This window comes from Rhinichthys klamathensis, unplaced genomic scaffold (genome assembly GCF_029890125.1).
Source record: "Rhinichthys klamathensis goyatoka isolate OS25496 unplaced genomic scaffold, OSU_Roscu_1.1 h1tg000860l_1, whole genome shotgun sequence".
NCBI classification, from domain to species: domain Eukaryota; kingdom Metazoa; phylum Chordata; class Actinopteri; order Cypriniformes; family Leuciscidae; genus Rhinichthys; species Rhinichthys klamathensis.
The window spans coordinates 2,037-22,449 of NW_026607229.1; the positions used below are offsets into that span (position 1 = coordinate 2,037).

The 20,413-nt window shown below is 36.8% G+C and overlaps 2 protein-coding genes across 2 annotated transcripts; both read left to right on the forward strand.

Moving 5' to 3' along the window:
- Positions 1 to 1,046: 1,046 nt before the first annotated feature.
- fxyd11 (FXYD domain containing ion transport regulator 11) lies at positions 1,047 to 4,571 on the forward strand. Its single transcript, XM_056243878.1, has 7 exons — positions 1,047 to 1,153; positions 3,218 to 3,262; positions 3,466 to 3,498; positions 3,639 to 3,653; positions 4,079 to 4,153; positions 4,255 to 4,279; positions 4,412 to 4,571. The coding sequence occupies exons 2-7, from the start codon at positions 3,229 to 3,231 to the stop codon at positions 4,437 to 4,439; spliced, it is 210 nt and encodes a 69-aa protein (XP_056099853.1). The 5' UTR covers positions 1,047 to 1,153; positions 3,218 to 3,228; the 3' UTR covers positions 4,440 to 4,571.
- Positions 4,572 to 5,445: 874 nt separating this feature from the next.
- Positions 5,446 to 19,839, forward strand: fxyd3 (FXYD domain containing ion transport regulator 3). Its single transcript, XM_056243884.1, has 8 exons — positions 5,446 to 5,604; positions 17,124 to 17,174; positions 17,376 to 17,411; positions 17,545 to 17,568; positions 17,685 to 17,759; positions 18,388 to 18,424; positions 18,558 to 18,601; positions 19,424 to 19,839. The coding sequence occupies exons 2-8, from the start codon at positions 17,141 to 17,143 to the stop codon at positions 19,441 to 19,443; spliced, it is 270 nt and encodes an 89-aa protein (XP_056099859.1). The 5' UTR covers positions 5,446 to 5,604; positions 17,124 to 17,140; the 3' UTR covers positions 19,444 to 19,839.
- The last annotated feature ends 574 nt before the right edge of the window (positions 19,840 to 20,413 follow it).

Genomic DNA, 20,413 nt, shown 5'->3' on the forward strand with positions numbered 1-20,413 from the left:
TGGAGATGAGTGGTACCCGGTGGAGTCTTCTGCTGTTGTAGCCCATCCGCCTCAAGGTTGTGCGTGTTGTGGCTTCACAAATGCTTTGCTGCATACCTCGGTTGTAACGAGTGGTTATTTCAGTCACTGTTGCCCTTCTATCAGCTCGAACCAGTCTGGCCATTCTCCTCTGACCTCTGGCATCAACAAGGCATTTCCGCCCACAGAACTGCCGCTCACTGGATGTTTTTTTCTTTTTCGGACCATTCTCTGTAAACCCTAGAGATGGTTGTGCGTGAAAATCCCAGTAGATTAGCAGTTTCTGAAATACTCAGACCAGCCCTTCTGGCACCAACAATCATGCCACGTTCAAAGTCACTCAAATCAACTTTCTTCCCCATACTGATGCTCGGTTTGAACTGCAGGAGATTGTCTTGACCATGTCTACATGCCTAAATGCACTGAGTTGCCGCCATGTGATTGGCTGCTTAGAAATTAAGTGTTAACGAGCAGTTGGACAGGTGTACCTAATAAAGTGGCCGGTGAGTGTATATAAATACAATTGTATAATAAACATGTTATATATATATATATCATTACAAATATTGCTAAATATTTATATATTATATATTTATTATATAATTATTATTAAAAAATTATATTCTTGAATATTTTTTATGTTTTTTGTTTAATATACATTTAGTCATATATTATATAATGACATATATTGTAAAACATATTTATATATTCTATACTTTTTTTAAATAATTCATGATTTTTTTTTTTAATTTTAGTTTTTTTTTTTATTTGCCCAGTGTCACATTACTGTTGACTGTAGCGTAAAGGACATTCGCTTTAATACCTCTAGTAAAGAACATTTAAAGGACATTGATTTGTCGTGTACTCATGCTGGCCTCCATCTTAAACAACTTTTGAGCTGTGTGTAATTCATCAACACACAGGTCATGTTTTGGGCTAAACAGTGGACAGGATGACGTGATGCACACACCCAAAATTCATCGATCTGATATGCTGGGCTTTGTTTATGTGTATACAGTAAGGAGGAGTTATTTTTAAAGGTTATAGAAAAGACAGAAAGGTTGTGAGTTTACCCTACCTGAGGAGCATCATCCAACATCTACCGCCTCGGAGAGCCATCAGTTCCTCTGCTAAGGTAAGATGATGCTCAGTTTATTTAATGGATTGTGCTAAATGTGACATGGGAATGATGTAATGAAGAACTACCTCCTGTAATATTATTGATTTAGCTTGCATGCCAGTTAGGATCTTTAGAAAATTTTCATTAATGTTTGATTCAGTGCCATTTGTGATTAAATACATAATTCGTGGTCTAAGTTATTAATTTACCTAAAGATTAACAATGCTTAGATAAAGATTCTCTCTCAGAATCAGGCCGAAAGCTGAAGGTGACCCCATTGCATTTTAGATATGTAGACATTTTGAAAATTGGCTGGCTGGACCAGGTGTAGGTCATAATAAGAATCAGTCGCATTAAAGAATGATCTGAATCAACTGATTCATAGAAAAGACTCAAAAGAATTTGCTCACCATTGTTATTTCTGACACTGCTATGAAGTCATTATCTCTCTCAGAATCAGGTGCAAAACTGAAGGTGACCCCATGGGATTTTAGATATGTGGACATTTCAAGAATTATTTTACATGAAATTTGTGTAAATATTCCCTGGAACACTCTAAAAAAATAAAGGTTCTTTATTGGTATTGATGGTTCCATAAAGAACCTCCAAGGAACCTTTCCACTTCTCAAAAGGTTCTTTAGATTATTCAAATGTTCAACGAAAGGTTCTTTGGGAAACTAAAAATGGTTCTTCTATGGCATCACTGCGAAAACCCCCTTCTGGAACCTTAATTTAAGGCTTAATTCAGAGGAATTATGTTTTAAAAGATAATCATAGTAACTTTTTAGACTATACGAAGCATGAAAGGATTAGTTCACTTAAAAATTAAAATTGTGTCATTATTTACTCACCCTCAAGTTGTTTCAAACCTCTATGAATTTCTTTCTTGTGTTGAACACAAATGAAGATATTTTGAAGAATGTCGGTAACCAGACAGTTGATGGACTCCAATGACTTCCATAGTATTTTTTTTCATACTATGGAAGTCACTTGGGTCCATCAACTGTCTGGTTACCGACATTCTTTAAAATATCTTTGTGTTCAGCAGAAGAAAGAAATTCATAGAGGTTTGAAACAACTTGAGAAAGAAATAGCGTTTCATAGACATCGGTCTCAGGGCACATGTGTGGTCAGTGAGATCAAGAAAGTGCTGATTTTCTGATCCAAAGCACTCTAAGATGATTCCATAACCAGAGGAGGTGGGAGGGCAAATTTTCCAAAACACCTCCAGGCGTTCAAGGGTACACCAGCAGTGTCCTGCGTCCCGACTGCGTTGACCCGTCGTTTCTATGTTTACTTTTAAAACACGAGCGCTGATTTCTCTCAGCTGCGTTTACAGCTGGAGTTTCTTAACAAACATTCTGCGTCTCACCACTGACCTGCACATGGGAAAGAAACATATTAGATCTAATTATAAGTGCTGCAAGTAGCCCATGCTGACTTTGTTAGTGATGTATACTGAAAATGATTTCAAAATAAATCATTAGTATGTTTTATCTTAAGTTTTTCTGTAAAATAGTTGTCATTTTGTCATTTACTCACTCTCATGATGTTCAAACCTGTTTTTTTTTTTTTTTTTTTTCATGGAACATAAATGTTGGCCACTCTTTTCAATGTAATGAAGCTGAATGGGGACTGAAAAAAAAACATCATAAAGATGAGCGCTGTCTTCTGAAACCTTATCAAAGCTTTGTGTAAGGAACAGCCCTAAATTTACGTTGTCATTCACTTATAATTTACCACTACAGTGGGCTGACTGGACAATTCAGGTGATTATAAGAGAACTGAATCAGTCTGATTCAAGAAGGATCTGAATCAACTGATTCATAAAAAAGACTCAAAAGAATTCACTTGCATGTTAAACATTATTACTTCTGACATTGTTCAGAAACAAGTTGTATGGATCACTTTTATGATTCGTTTATGGTGCTTTTTGTCATTTTAGAGCCCCAGTCATCATGAGTAAATGACAGAATTTCATTTATTTATTCATTTTTGGTGGACAATCCCTTTAGGAGACAAAAAAAAAAAGACTAATTTATTGTGTGTGTGTGTGTGTGTGTGTGTGTCCTTGACCAGGAGGGGTAAAAATGAAGAAGCTCACAGAACTAGTTCTCCTTACAGGTAAGTCATGACTGTTTATGTCCACAGTAAAGGTCACAGACAGATCTGTGACCTTGGGCCTGAAGGTCAAACATTCAAAAGAGACTTTCCGTCCACATTTACAGTATACTTGGACTTAGTGATTTGATAGAATACTTGTTAATGTCAGTAATGATCTCCTTCTTTGTGAGTGATTTGTCACATATCTTCATTTTCATCTGTAGTCCTCTTGGCGCTCTTCAGTCAAGCTGAAGCAAGTAAGGCAGAAGTGTTTGATTCTTACATTACTATTCAACATTTGAGATTATCAGTCTTATGCAATGAGAACATTTCTGGCAGTATTTTTGTCTGTTTTCAAGAGCGATCTAACTTTTCTCCTCTTTTTTTGCCTTTGCAGATCCTTTTGTTTACAGTAAGTATTCTGAGGCAGATGCTCATGATTTTCTAATAAATAAAACTTAATAAATATAGTAAATATAAAATAGCTGTGTGTGTGTGTATATATATATATATATATATATATATACATACACACACATAGCTATTTTATATTTATTACATTTATTAACACACATTATATTTAATGCGCACACACACATATATTATGTTATAAAATACTATTATTATGTTGTTATATATTATTAAAAATATGTTAGATGTGATTAATCGATTTGACAGCACTAACACACATACACACACACATTTATAATAGTATTAGTTAATAGTAATACATAAATATAATAAATATCCATTTATTAAACGTTATTTTTAATATCATTTTTAAGCTAAATTAAACAGTCTTAAAATTGGCTAGCTGCTGACTGCTGCACTTTTTAGACTACGAGGCGCTGAGGATCGGGGGTTTGGTCTTCACAGCCCTGCTTGTAGCAGGAGGGGTTACAGTTTTGTGTTGTAAGTAGCTCCGAATTTTTACACGCATTTTCTACCTAACGAAAACCTTATGTTTGACTTTATATACTCACAGAAAGAGTAACAGATTGTTCTCTTCACAGGGGGGCAGTGCAAACAAAAAAGAAAGTAGGTCACCTGATCTCAACGTCAAATCCACACTTAAACTTTACCATCTCAGTAAAATGATGCACATTTTGAAATCAAAATTTAGCATTAAAAGAAAAAACTTGTTTCAAATGTGCCTTATCTTTTTGACAGGGGTGAAGAAGATGCAAGCAAAATCTAAGGATCAGGGACGTAATCCGCTGAAACTTTCCATGGGATATTTGATCGAGTAGAAGACTAGAAACTACAGATGGCTAACTAGCTCCACTTCTCACTTGTACTTCATTTCAATGTAGTTTTTCCATCGTTTCAACAGTTTTCAACCATTTAATTTATTCATTAATCACAGTTCCTGCCCAAAAAAAAAACTACAAAAAAAACTGAGCTGCTGTTATTTTGAATCTGTAAATTTATTCTATACATTTTCAGTAATCTCTCCAAGTGGCGCTTTAATAAAGATTCTCAGTTATGGGCCGGCAAAAATGCATGTGAGTAATTTTTTAATGCCTGAGGTTATTTTGGCTGAGAGATGTTCAAACACTGGCTGGCCTTGCGAGATAAAACTCAAGTCTTTTTTTTTCCAGTAGGTGGTCTGGATAACTTTTATAATAAATTGACTTAAATGCTGAAATGCATTATTGAAGCATGGGGGGAATGCTAAAATAATAATAATAGCAGTTAATTTTTATATTAATTTTACCTGTTCTGTTCCTCAGTGTTGTACACTCTTAAAAATAAAGGTTCTTTAATCACATCTATGATTCCATGAATAACCTGTAATATACATGGAACCTTTGCACAAAAGGTTCTTTATGGTGATAAACGGTTCTTTAAAATGTTCTTTACACTAAGAAAAAAAACGATTATTTTAAGAACTGTCCACTGAAAGGTTCTTTGAGGAACCAAAAATGAACATCGCTGCAAAAAACACCCTTTTGGAACATTATTTTAAAGGCTGTACACTGTAAATAATCCATTGAAAAATGAATAATGTCCTGACAGAAAATAACCAGTACTGCTTAAGCTAAGTTTATTAACGTTTCCTTCAACCCTAAAACACAATGCAAAGCATTGTTTTAGAGCCAGTGTGAATCATTGTGTCCACCCAGTAGAATCAATTTAGCCTGAGCGTGCATGACAAACTAAAAACTATCAGAGTTGCTCTCCCAGAGAAAAGGATCCTTCATTCAAAACTCAACCCACTCGGACTGAGCCAACCTGTTGAGCGGATTGTTTAGGGTGTTGGTTTCAGTCTGTCTAGATCCGATTTTTACGTGTGTTTAGGGTGGTTCCTCCACAACCACGTTTCAAACTTCAACGTTTCAGTTTCTTTCTCCTTGATAAAGGTGAGTAATCAATTCTGGACACCATTTTAACTGAAACATATGTTATGGCTGATGGATTTAGTCAAGTTCATTGTATTAAAATATGATAATTAAGCATTCAGAAACTTTTTAAGGACTTTTGACGACACACTTTACTTGGTGTTTAATGTGGGATCTTTGTATCCTTTTACATACTTTCCAGCTGTTAGTCTGTTTGACAATAACATTTATTTTATAAAAGAAAAAAAAGTATACCTAAAATTTCAACATGAAAAAATATATAGATAATCAGACATTATTTGAGTAAAAAACATTAGGGTCTGAAAATCTGAGACCACTAATGAAAATGCACTTTTTCTTAGCATTTTTCTAATTTAATACTAATTTCATTTTGAACATTATGCAGAACAATATAAGTGGAAACTCAAATTGAAAAATATATATAAATTTTGTATTTGGTTCATCCCCCTTTTGCTTTAATGACAGCGACAGTGGAGTTGTACAAGAGTCTGTACAATAGAGTTCATGTAGTCAGTGTTGCACAATTACTTATGGGGGGGGGGGATCAGTTTTACATTTATTTGGAGGCTTAATAACAAAACAAAACAAATCCAGGTTTTCAAGGTGGTCTCAGACTTGGACCTCACTGTTTGAGTTAGTTTTCCTCCAGTGATTTGGAAACTGGAATGTCAAGCAGCTTCACTGTGGAGAGCAGCTGCGCCCTTGATCACTGCGACTTTTAAAGATCACAGGCACATACATTCTTTGCAGAACATACCAGCCTGTAAATAATCCCTTCTTCATTGAATATTATTTGAACAAAATCCAACTGTGTTTTGTATGACAGAAACCGACTGGTGCTACAACATGTAGAAATACTATTTACTATGTTTCTTGGTGCTTTTAATATTATTGGTATTATTATTTGAGTTTTATGGACTAAGTGTTGCTACTGTACGTTTGATTCATTTAGTTTACTGAGAGATCTTAGAAAATGTATATTTGTGAACATCTGAATAAGGAACATGGAGGCTTAATCGTGAGCTGGCTGTGAATATGGAAAAGTTGATGAAATCCAGTCGTTCACGAGTAAACAAGTCTAATGTGGTGTTTAAAGTTGGAGATGCATCCTGACAGCCCACCGTCTCAAAATTGGTTAGCCTCTTTTATCACAAAATAAGGAAAAATGTAGTGTGACAGGATTACATTTAGATGCGTATGGCCATATTTTCAGCATGTTGGGTTTATTGCATGATCTGCTCATGGAAACAGATGTTTGTTAACTGAAGGGAGCACAAGGACAGCACTACATCAACCACTGGAAAGGGCGGGATTGTGGTTTTTATAATAGTGATTCATTTCAACAGAATGTCTCGTTCCTTCCTGCGTCACTCTGGACAGCAAAGAGCTTGAAAGCACTGTGAACTTCAATACAAATCTAGTTATATATTGAGGACTTTTCTGGAGTGGTTTGTCTGTAAAAACACTGTTGAACTACATGGTTTTACTTTACCTCCATTTTAAACGGCCTGTGTTACTAAAGGGCATCTGTCAGCGTGTTTGTGCTGGAGTGTATAATCATACAATACTTCAAAGTTCACAGCCTGTTCTCAGGGGTGGAATTTCGTTCCTAATATAGCTGCAGTCTGGATTCCTGTGTACATGGCGTGCATCCTTTGTGTGCCATGTGATTGTGTCAAGTTCTCTTATATGGAGTGCGGGGTGTTTGGGAAAAGTAGGTGAGGCCAAATGTGACTTAAGTACACTGACCACTCACACACTTATACAAATATGTATGTGTATTGCTTGCTTTCTTTCTCTTTTTCCTATCCGTGGTAAACATGGTCATTTTTTAAAATTTATGTAATATCACCACTATTATATGCCCATTTATCTGTTTACAAATCACTGGTCAGGAAATTAGCAAGCATTCACAAATAGTGTAGATAAAGTAACTTAGCACAGAATAGCACAGAATAGCCTTCCCAACTTGCAGACAGCTTTTTACAGGAGGAAGAGTCAGTGTTGTTAATGTTGATGGCTTCAACCCGTTCTTTGGTAGTTGAAAAATGTTTCCCAGTTCGTTTTGAGTTTAACGTGAGACTAAATATTCATTATAGGGTTCAAACCTGGACTCGGACCAGCTCAGAGTTGTTCTCAGGCCACTTCTTGGTTGTCTTTGCAATTTGGGCAGGAGCATTGTCTTGTTGAACAATAATATCTGATCATTCCGCATTTGTGGGAAGCAAGCCATTCTGCAATATTCTCCTCTACTCCAAAGCATTAAATGACTTTTCACAGTGAAGCATCTCACCAACACCAGCAGCTAAAAGGCTCCCCACACAATGACACTCTTCCTCCATGCTTCACTGTGGAAGAGATGCATTTATTATTATATTTCTCAGCAGATTTTCGAAGACACTGCTCTGGAGCATCACCACGCAACTCGTGTTACATTGTGACAACCCATATTCTGCCAAAAACTTCAGTCTGATGATTTTTAAGTAGTGGATTTGCTTCAATTTTGCTAATTTCCTGACCAATAATTTGTATTTAAGACAATTAAAAGCTTAGTGTTTGTTTGGCCATTTTGGGCTTGTCCATTTTTATTTTCCCAGGAGTGTGTGTATATGTATATAACATGTTTACTGCGGATAGGAAAAAGAAACCAAAAAAGAGAACAATGTGCGTGCGGCACTGCCTACCAGCTGCTACTTCAACATAATTCTCTCCTTTCTTCAACACAGAACATACTCCACCTCCACACCAGCTGTTGCTCGCAATAATTACTAGATTGATCAAATTAGTGCAGAGAAGGAGGCGTGTCCATCAACTGGAGAGTGATCAAATCTCCAGCCAATCAAACAGATAGCTTGCTGCTCACACCAGTATGGGGCAGATGCAATGCTTTTTAACCCTAATTAAAAGCATTTTTTTCATTCAGTGTTTACTTAAACAGCCTCAATTCAGGTGCAGAACTGTAAATAACTGCCTTTAGACTGACTTTGGTCACGAAACCAGTAGTAGACATGATCTAAATATAAAAACTATAATTAGGAGAGAGAAGTGTAGGACTGACAACTGTGTTTACTAATTTGTGTCTGCTAGTAAGCTTACATCCAGAAAGAGCCATTTCTGCACTCACCACCATGATGCTATGGGTTGCCAGGATGTTGCAAAGGTGTTTATGAATGATTTTTAGCAGGTTGCCGTGTGGTTGCTACATCTCTGGTCTACGGTGTTCTGGGTGGTTGGTAGTCGGCTACCTGCTGGACGAAGTTAAAAGCACACAATCATGAGTTAGATCACTTGTCTTAAAGGAATGAAAATTATCCTATAATTTACTCACCCTCAAGCCATTAGGTGTAAATGACTTTCTTCGTTCAGCCAAACACAATCAGAGTTATATTAAATAATATCCTGGCTCTTCCTAGCTTTGTAATAGCATTGAAAAGTGCCCGAGTTTTTAGGCCATAAAAAGTGCATCCCTCCATCATAAAAGTAATCCATATGATTCCAGTGGGTTTATAAATGCCTTCTGAAGCGAAGTGATGGGTTTTTGTAAGAAAAATATCCATATTTAAAACTTTATAAAACTATAATCACTGGCTTCTGGCAACGGCCGTACACTTGTTCATGCTTCAAAAACTCGGGCACTATTCAATGCCATTACAAGAACCAGGCTATAATTTCATATATCTCTGACTGAGTTCAGCTGAAAGAAGAAAGTAATTTACACCAAGGATGGCTTGAGAGTGAGTGGTGGGGTAATTTTCGTTTTTGGGTGAACTATTCCTTTCAAAAACAACATTCATTAAAATATATCTGTTAATATCTGTTATTGAGGTAAGAAAAACACATTTTTGCAGTGCACAACAAGTCACAATTTTAGTAGCTCAAACTGTGCAGGGCGAGTTATTCAGCCAATTTTATTACCTCTATGGTTAGGGGGTTGTTAAAATAAGTAAAACACTATGACAAAATACAAGCAAACACAATACAGAACTAAAGTATCGACTTGCTCAGACACTGAGAGTGAGCGATATTCCTTTGTTATCTGGTTTGAATATCTCATTTCCTGAAAGAGGATTCAATGTTGCACAAGAGGAGCAAAAAGGGTTGAGAGACATTATTGTTTCTAGAATGAATGAACTATGGCAACTGCAAAAAAAGAAAGAAACAAGGCATTACATTGAAAGAGGGAAGGTCGGTTTGTGAGATGAGGAAGTGATGTTGGACACAATTCCTCATTCTTTCCCATGACTCACTCACTGGCAAGCCAACGTGACCGTACCATATCACAGGACTTTCATTATTATCTTCGTGCACCCTGGGTGATTCTGCTGGCAGGAGGGTGCTAAAACGTCCAGACTGTCCAAACCTGAAACAAGAACAGTGAGATGAAATGCTCTCTCCTTTTCTCTCAGTTCTTTGTACAGTAACATGATGAGCTTTAAGAAGATTGTGAAATATCTAGAAACAGCTTTTCTTGCCAGATTCTTGGAAGAACTATCTTTGCACTGCATGGTACTGATAAAATAACTATTTGTCGTTTCACTTATTGGTTGCCCTAGTGAAAAAACCTATATCAAAATGTATTTAAAATACATTTATTTCATACTAAGTATACTACAAATTCATTAACATATTTACTGATATATCGCTTGGGACTTATTGATATAAATATTATAATTAAACTTTATTTGGAATACTCCTTTACTGCGCAACTGCATGATCTCTGTATAATATCAGTCTTTAAATGAAGATATTTAAAGTATACCTAAAGTATAATTGCAATAGTTCCACTTTAGCATGATAAAATAAATATACTTTAAATGTATCTTGTTGAACTTCAGCACTATTTCTAGATAAAGTGGATTATTAGTTGTTCTAGTTTAGGAGTGTATCAATTTAGTTTACCAAAAGTACAATTGCAGGGTATTTATATTAAGTACATAAATATGTCAATTACACTTAGCATAAAATAGCCTACATGTACTTTATGTAGAAGACAACACAGAACGTTATGAGCGTACTACTAAAGTAGCTTATGATTATAACTTTAAAAGAGTTGTTTAAAATGAAAACTCCTTCAGTACGCCTAATCAGTTTTTATCATAGACTGTAAAAAAAATAGGTTTTTATTTAGACCTTATGCGCCAGAGAAAGAGGGCGCAGTCATCTTTTTGAACTTCCGTTTGTGCTGTCGCTCTGTATATTTATTTTACTCTCTATCTATGGTATATTTCTATGGCATTGCTGTCCAGGAGTAATTAGCTCAGTGGATTTACTTAATGTAAAGTTAACTAAAGTGATCATGAGGATTGTAATATTTAAAACAGATCTCTAAATAACAATTGTCAGTAGACAGGGAAGATTTTAAAACGATCCGTTCATCATAAATGCGCGAGATCGCAGTGAAAATACAGACCGGAACCGGAAGACAAAAGACAACGATCGCAGCGCTGAAAAGGGGCGGGGCTACATAAGGTCACAGGATTTTAACGGTTGAACACTTCAAGAAAGTACACTCGAAATCGTGCTGTTTAGACAAACACTATGGCAGGTAATATATTTATTTTATACAATAGTTAAAGAAACAAGAATCTTACATATGAGACATGACAGTTACTGTACTTTGTCTATTTTTGTCACTCAAACGAAACTAGTTTCAAACGATCCAAAAAGAGCAAGTGGCGTTACCTGAGAGTGATTCAGTGACTCGCTAATAATACCCAAAGTTAGGTTACCCAACTTACGGTCACATGTCGCCACCTATTGGTATAATTATGTAATTTGCAGAAAGAATCAATGAAGAAAAAACCCACTACGAAAGCCCAAGATGTCTGTCAGAATCCGTCTCAAACGAGAAAAAAGTTAGAATGAGTGATTCAAAAAGCCTGCGAAGCTGTTTTGGTAGGCTACACAGACAACAGCGCAACTGCGAGTGTGATATTGTTCTTATAAACCACTCCAGTAAACAATGATATTGATTAACTTACATTTTTGACATATTATTGCCTTGTTTATCTGTTTTTGATTCGCCAAAGTAAAGTTCTGGACAAAAGCAACAACAGAATGTATGTGGTGCGTCCTAGCAACAGACAGCAGTGTCAGTTTCGATCATAGAAATAGGCTTGTTTGAGATGAGCAAAATCTGCGCAGAATCAATCACCGGTGATCACCGCGAGATGCAGGCCGGTTAGAAATGTGTCCGAGTGCGGTCCGCCTTGCTCTAATGTCATGCTCACGTATGTCAAAAAACTCTCGCGACCGCAAGACGCACGTGTAGGATTCTGCAGTCGCGCGCAGTTGCTCTCCACCGACTGCGCTGATCAAAAGCACGATGGGAAACGACTTGCTGACGACACAGCTTAATGCTCATTGGTTTAAACAACCCCGATGTATTGATCTCTTTTAAAATGTTTGATTTTAAAACTCTGATATCATGTTTTATATGTATACATTATGTGTGAATATTCCCAAACTGACTCTGACAGTGCGATCTCTATGGGTTATGCAATGTCATTTTTATTTACCCCCCCCCCCCCCCCATAAAAAAAAAATTGATAAACACGTAGCCTATTTGGAATGGAATTAAATAACAAGTACTTTGGGTGTCTTCATTATATTTATTTTCATATAAAAGCAACGGAACTTAAAGGTATAGCGGAGGATTTTCTTTTTCCGGGTGGGTAGTCTATACTATTGGTCCACCTAAGTGTCAATCATTCTGGTGATATGTTTACGTAAGGCCGTCGTACGTGCTCGTCCCTATGTTGTTTTCGCTTTCTGCGCATGCACACTTTCAGTTGTATTATGTGTGATGAGTTACGGTTTCAGCCATTCCTTTGAAAATGGCTGAGGGTTGAAAGAGAAAAAATGTATACGAAGTGTATGATAAGAAGAGAAAGGCCGCAGGATATAGAAACAAGACCAGAGTGATTTTGGGTGAATATTTCAGACGCTGGCTTGCGCTAAAAGCACATGTTGGGCTTCCCACTGATGCAGCAGTCGCGAAGATTCTACTTGACAGGTAAAGTTTGTCATGCTATTTGGAGAAATCCATTTAAAATCACTGCTAGTAAAAGTTAATGTAAGCTATCATGCTCTCTCGTGCACACGTTTAATAGGCGTTCCCTCTCGGGAGCAAATAGAGTGTTGCGCATGTGCATTTTTAAAAAAAATTGGAGAGGGTGGGTCTTCTCTAAAATTCGGAAAGATCCTCTGCTATACCTTTAAATTACATCCAGTTTATTAGCAACACTGTGCATGAGCGTGAATCTCGCGATAGCCGCCTTTGATCTCACAGGTGTCTGGTCCACTGCGAGAAGAGAGATCTGTCCGGCTTGCCTGCGCTTTTTTCACTCCTCCCCTCACTGCAGCCGCCTACTCTCGCATACATTTCAGGCGAGGCAAGGCGTAGTCTCGCGTAGCCAGACCTTCAGACTGACGGCTGAAGGTCTGGAATTCATAGCAGCTTTCTTTGGCTAAGGCCCGCCCATAAGGCCGTTTGACCGACATGTAAAACAACCAATTACAGTTCGTTTCGTTCAGCGGCACGTTTCGGTGCGTGGAAATGTCCCCACAACAACAGACCGGCATGCAACAAGTCAGTCAGCATAGAAAATCAAAGAAGGAGAAGAAAACTTCAAGAGTCTATGCCGTGAACCTCGCATACTTTTGAGAATCCTACGTTTAGCTGATCTTGATAAATGCTCATTGTCACTCATGTAAACACAACAGTTTTTCTTCCGCAATCACACGTCTGCGCTTTGTTTCCCGGCGGACCGAAAATAAACGCGACACTCGCGCCCCCCGGAAATCCGATAACATTCAACCAATCAGATGACGACTTCGACATTCCTGAAGTGTTTCCAGTTAAGTGTACCATATGCATCAGACGTTTAGCCACCCAACGTTCCGTGGGCGTGACGTCTGAGGCTGAGACTAGGCAAGGCGCATCTCAAACAAGCCTAATGTATCCACCTTTTTCCTATGCCCCATGATGCTTTGCGCAAATGGTAACACTTTACAATAAGGTTTCATTAGTTAACGTTAGTTAATGTATTAACTAACAATGATCAGTACATTTGTTACTGTATTTATTAATCTTTGTTAATGTTAGTTAATACAAATTCAGCTGTTCATGTTAGTTCACAGTGCATTAACTATGTTATCAAATACAACTTTTGATTTTAATAACATATTAGTAAATGTTGAAATTAACATTAACAAAGATTAATAAATGCTATAGAAGTAGTGCATTCTTAGTTCATGTTAACTAGTGTATTAACTAATGTTAACTAATGAAACCTTATTGTAAAGTGTTACCGCGCAAATTGTGGGTATAACTTCCGTTAAGCTGTAAACAATCAGTGAAAAGGCTCCCTCTATGAACGCAATACGTTAAAAAAGTGTTACAATGAGATGACATTAATTAAAAAAGTGTTACAATGAGATGACATTAATCTACTCACCCTTCAACTATCGGACATTAAAAGGAAATTTAAAAGTGTAAAAGCATCAACAAGGTACTTTCAACACACCAAATAACCCCAAAAGCGCGAGTTTTCCCGCAGCAATAACGGACGGGTTAAATATCACTGTATAATATATATATATCTGTATTATTATGTAACTTATGTTGCCTTAATCAAAAATGTTCATTAACTTCAGGATTACGTGATACTATTTCAAAGTGATTTCCGTCATTTTGACAGATTATCAATTGCATTTACCTGTGAAAACAAACGTGGAAAGAGACGTGAGGGTTTGAGGAGAATAACGAGAGATTCTTTGTGAATTCCGGTGAATTATTAATTGAATATATCGTAAATTAAATTCGGAAGAACAGACCACAAATGTGCAGTATATGTCCTTTTTCATCCTTTTACAGCGGATTGCAAAGGGAAAAAAGAAAATAATCACGAGGAAAAGAAAGCAGCGGCTGAAAAGAGCTCTTGCCATAGATATTCTTGTTATAACATGTCACGTTAAAATACCAAGTATAACGTTATTCTCATGAGGTCTGAAAATAAATCATTAAGGAAAACTGACAGCTCATCCAGTCAAACTGACGGATCAGCTTTATTTGTAGGGCAACCTTATGATTTGAAATGATTCGTTTCAGCCTTTTTGAATGGAAGTTCCCCAAACCGGAAGTGCCACCCATAATTCAAAACGCAGTAAGGTCATCAGGAATAAGGTGGATACGTAGAATCCAAATTTGACAGCTCTAGACACATCGCCGCGCCCGCCATCTTGGAACGGTCAGCGTGTCGTCACTCACAGTAACAATCAATGATGCTACAACATTGCGTATCTTCTGGTTGTAAATCTGCCGAGATTTAAATTCCCGAAGAAATGTGATAACCTTTCACAGGTGAGAATGTGTTAGTCTGTGTTTTTATGTGTATTAACTAACTCAATATTACAGGTTTAATACGGTAGTATTTTTTTTTGTATTGTGTTAGTTTAGCAAAATCATCTGCTGAAGTCTATTGCCGATAAAGATATTCATGCGTCTAACTACGGTTGCAGACGCACAGTCAACGAGTATGGGGTCTCTGCGGAACAAAAGTGGGCGTTTCTAAATTTGTGGGTGTTTTCAAACTGGTGGGTGTTTATCATGCAATGAAAATTATGCCCTTCATCTGACCCCTCTGTTTATGGCCTAGCACACTGATCTGGTAACTCCTATTACTGTCCTGCAGAGACCTATACTTGCAGTCAACTTGCTCTTGATTGTCACAGACCGGTGTTTTGACCGTTCTAATATGGCGGACGACGGCTTATGTATAGTGGCCCATCGAAACAGTCCCTGATGAGGCATCTATGTTTATATTTCGATGGTTCAGTCCCCCCAAAATGGGGACTGAAATATTGCCACAAAAAGCTCAGACTGTCAGTTTGTAGTACTCACCAAGTCTGCCAAGCAACTAAAATGAAACATTTTTAACGTAAAAGTGATACAGATTTGCACTATATATTTACATATGTAGCCAACATTCAAGATCTGAATATTCAGAAGGCTCTATTTAAATGTGTTAAATATGACAGAATGAGTTCACTAGGCTATTCCTTTAACAGACACGTGAAATCACTATCAGACTAGCACCTGTTTGCAAATGTCTTGTTCTACACAGAAGCTAGTTTGACTTGATTTACATAAACAAATTGACCAGGCACCCATGTTAAAGAACATAAAATGAACTAGGCCTACTATATAAATACATTTAATCCATGTTCATGACGTAAAACATGTGGCATGCGTGTTTACAAGAAGAAGAAGATTAGATAATTCATGTGCAAGATAATAGGGTATAAAAACAGACACAAGGGATTTATTAAACCTCTTTTGGTGACTCTCTGAAAAGATGAACTGCTGCCTTGTTCACTGCTCATTCTGACAAAGGCTTCTCTGATCAAAGGGCCGAAATTCTGGACTTTATTTTGTCTCAGCACGTCTCTGGTGTGAACCCATTACTTTCCCCCTTTTCTGCCACCATGCTCGGAATGGAAGCTGAAGGTGGAGCGAGTTACATCATCTCGTGCTGCTAGGGATGGGCACAGCATTCCCGCTAGTCTCAGAGACGAAATGGAAAATCCCAGCTAAGCTTTGGATTGGTGCTCCAGCGTGTTTCCACAGTGCACCTTTCATTACGACGTAGACGTAAATATGCATTTGTCAGATCATGTAAACCTCCAGCACAAAGGTCGTCTTTTATATGAAGGGGTTTAGCGTCTTGATGTGTGTTTCCTAGCAGCTGTTTTGTTGCTGTATGAACATTTGGTTGCTGAGATGTTCCAGGCCGTTGTTGACATTTGATCCAAGTCTGCTGTGTGTTCTCAAGAGCTGCTATTTGTTGCTTCGGTATATTTAATCAGATCAGATGCATTGGCAAGGATTGTGGTCATTTTATTTTCCCCATTTTTGTTGAAGTGAAGCTGGCAGAGGACAATGATTCAGGCATTAAGGGGATTCATGTTATATTTAGAGCATAAGTGGATTGCAAAGCAAAATGGGAATTTGCTCTGATGTACGCAGCAGATACATGATATGCTTTCCAACACTAACTGAATTATTACATGTGTTTTAATGTGAAAATCTTCAGCTCATATTAACAATCCATTTTACTTTACTGCAATCTGACTTGTGTCTGAGAGAAAAAGGATAATCATTGAGAAAATGTAGGGAGGGACTTGAATTTATTCCTCTGAAGATAATAGGATCAGAAAGTCAGGTGGCTGGAGGGGAAGAAAAAGTTTTTTAATTTGTATTAAAAGTTTAATTTTTAAAAAATGATATTGATGCATCATGCCCAAGGCCTGCAACATGCATTAAAAGGGTTAGTTCAATCAAAAATGAAAATTCTGTCATCAATACTCACCCTCAAGTCATCCCAAACCATGATTTAATTTTTTGGGTGAACTATCCCTTTAAGAAAGTAAATTAGTGATAATTTTATGTAGAGTAGATGCATTTTTATTACCTGTATGTTTAATATTTTCATGGCAAACCTAATTTTGTATTGCAGGTTACAACCACATCGTCATGATGAAGACTTTGGCACTAGTTTTCTTGACACGTGAGTTTTTTTTTTTAGCATTTTCTGAAGTCTTCTTGCTTGTTGTCCTGTCTCTTACCATATAAATGTAAATTCATTAAGGTGCTTTTATCTGTATAGACCACAAGTAACTATAAATAATAATAAACACACACACATGTGACCGTACAATCTTTGGATATTATGTTGCTAATATACTAATATGCTCTATTATTTTTGTAGTTTTTTCCCTTGTGTTGGCAGAAGGTCAGAAGACAAGTAAGAGATTTCACTTTTCAATTACACTGTTTCTTTTTGATTCTGCTCTCATCCTTGTGGATAAAATAATTTTACACAATGTTACATGCACTAATTAATGTTTTTTTTTTTTTTTTTGATTTGGGATTTGCAGCAGAGGAAGACCCCTTCACTTTTGGTTAGTTGCACACATCGTTTGAGTCTATCAGTCTATCATCCATAATCCAGTGCTTAAAGAGTTCTTAAGATCATCTCACATTTTCTTTCGTTGTCATTTATTCTGTCTCTCACTAGATTATCACAGACTTCGAGTTGGAGGTTTGATCTTGGCAGCAGTTCTGTGTCTGATTGGCATTACTATTCTCCTAAGTGAGTTTGACAAATGTTAAGACAAGATTTAAGATATATAGGCCGATCTATTTGCATGTTACATAGCCAGTTAAACCATTAGATGGCGACAAAAAAAGGTTGGCAGGTCGGCACAACAAACCTAGCCCAATGGCCTACTACTTTAACAAATTGTACAGTATAGTTCTTTGGCAGAAGTAGGAGTATAATGCTAGTATGGTTCCCGAATTCAGTCATTGAATCATTCGCCCAGTTTGTTCAAAAACACCAAACCATTTACAAACAAAACGCCACTACTGTTTTTTGGCGATTATGTTTAGAACTGTTTAAGTATTTTTTATTTAACTGTCTAAAATTAAGTTACTCAATATTAACTTCTTGATTATTAAGCTTTCTAATTAATAACTGAGGCTTATTTATTATATTGTGGGCTAGCAACAACAGCAGATCCTAAATCCGTGGCATATGAAATCATTGGATTTATTTACATAGTCCGCTGAACTGACAATATTCAGACATGCTGATATATGGCCATAACTCTTGCTTGATTTATTTTTTTTCCCTTTGGATTTTGAGTTGAAATGTGACCTGGACATATTTTTGATTCAGCCAGCAACCTGTTTAACAAGATCCTTTGCCATTATTACAGGTGGCCACTGCAGATGCAAATTCAACCAGGACAAAAGGTATAAAATTAATAATATTGGGTACAGCTAATTTTTATACAGTTAATAAATTCACATTGTGGTGTTTTACTTGTATGTACATCAAAGTATATACACATTGACTAGCTCTAAAAGCGCAGTTCTCTTTTGACAGGAGGAGGACAGGAAGTAACGCTCAAGCGATGCTCAATGACACAGGTATGACCGCCCTCATCTGCCTGTGCTACCAGTAACATGAAACCAGTGCTGGTAACCTGGTATAAATCAGAACTCTCCCCGTCAAGTTCCCTTATGAAACACGCCACTTATAAACCTGTGTTCCACGCATGAAATCCATCTGCTAATTATTGCTGTTCCAGTTCCCCTGTGATGCAGTGAGATACAGTGGGTCTGTGCTCAGTGGTGGGCCCGTATGGCCCGTCTCCACAGCACCAGTCACATGGTTTACAGGATGACTCATAATATCTCCCCGGGGAGTATTTACACTCCATGATCCCTGAGGGTGGGGTTGGGGAAACAGAATACAAAGATGTGCTATGTAAATGTTTTATTCAGCATCTAATTGTCTATAGAGAAGAATAAAAGAATTCGAATTTAATTTAAATTATTTAAAGGGGCCATGAGTGTCAAATGTTCCTTGATCTTTTGAGATGAAAGAGTTCTTTGTACAAAGAAAACATGCTGTAATTTTAAAACCTCAAAACTTTCCAGTGAAAATAAGCATTTCTTTTAAACTAAGCTGCAAAAAATGTCTTGTGGAGGTCTGCAACTTTCTGACATCAGATCAGACAGATGAATTGGCATGAAAAAATGAATTGGGACATTGTCAACCCAAAGAAACATAAATAATATAATATTATAAGTTGATAAGTTGACCACTCTCAGGCCTTCAGGTAAATCGGTTCCCTCTGTGTTCTCAGTGTAAGAGACTGATCTATAGATGAATATCCTAAACATAAAAAATCAGTTCATTAAATATTTAAATGTGATATTAATCTTCAATACTTTTCTATTTTACAGCAAGGGCCAGCGAATGCTAAAAACCTGCTGACCTGACCAGAACCAATCAGAGGAGATGGTCTGCCTTCCTTTATCTCATGTGCTGGTTTATCAGAGGAATCATTTCTCTTTAAGACGAGGAACCTGATACAAAGGTTTTCTGTGTTTTCACTGCTTATCTGCTCTCAGATTATAGAGGAGGAAGGTGAAAACTCATGTAGGCCTACCATTTTTTTTTATGCCAGATGTGTCTTTGTAATGTCACTTAATATAAATTGATCACCAAAATTTTTCATGTAAATTGTTTTTTTTTATCCTGTCAGTAACTGTATTAAATTATGTTGGATGTAGGTATGAAAGGGAAAGCTTTCAATGGCAGTGTCCTGATTCAGTCTCATATGGAAACCTTTAACCAAATATTGCTGTAAGCTAGTGAATCCATTGTTGCATTCTGTGTGAAGTAGTTTACTGTTCAGACTTGTTTGGCAATTGAGTAATAGTTGAATAAGACATATGAAAAGATCATGCTTTCAAGAAAAGAAAAAAAAAAACCATCATATTTACACTGTCATGTGCTTGACATATTTTCATTACCAGCCTATTTATCACAAACATGCTAGTAGTAAGAGTTTGTTTTTATCTGTTGTGTGAAAAATTGTCAGTATCATTCAAACATAAACACTAAAATAAACTAAAAGACACTTAACCAAAGAGCACCTGTATCAATGTTTTCTGTTCTCTGTCTCCAGCTGACTGACACCCTACTGTTTCTCAAAGCCTTAGATGAGCACGTGATTTGTGTGGTTTAAGGCAAGCATTAGACAATTTAGCTACAGCCTACATGTTATTTCTCACATCCTTTTCATGCATGTGCAATGTTTTAATAAAATTATTCAGTTGAAGCTAGATAAAAAAGGCGAAAATTAAAGTTGACTGGGTCTGGGTGGTAATAAACTGCTAAAAAGAGACTTTTGCAATTACAATGCCCCAAAATTGACTCAACAGCGCCCT

Coding starts and splice junctions, on each gene's coding strand:
- fxyd11 (XM_056243878.1), top strand. CDS start 3,229: ATGAAGAAGCTCACAGAACTAGTTCTCCTTACAG. Junction 3,263..3,465: donor AGAACTAGTTCTCCTTACAG/GTAAGTCATGAC, acceptor TTTCATCTGTAG/TCCTCTTGGCGCTCTTCAGT. Junction 4,154..4,254: donor AGGGGTTACAGTTTTGTGTT/GTAAGTAGCTCC, acceptor TTCTCTTCACAG/GGGGGCAGTGCAAACAAAAA.
- fxyd3 (XM_056243884.1), top strand. CDS start 17,141: ATGATGAAGACTTTGGCACTAGTTTTCTTGACAC. Junction 17,569..17,684: donor GGAAGACCCCTTCACTTTTG/GTTAGTTGCACA, acceptor GTCTCTCACTAG/ATTATCACAGACTTCGAGTT. Junction 17,760..18,387: donor TGGCATTACTATTCTCCTAA/GTGAGTTTGACA, acceptor CCATTATTACAG/GTGGCCACTGCAGATGCAAA.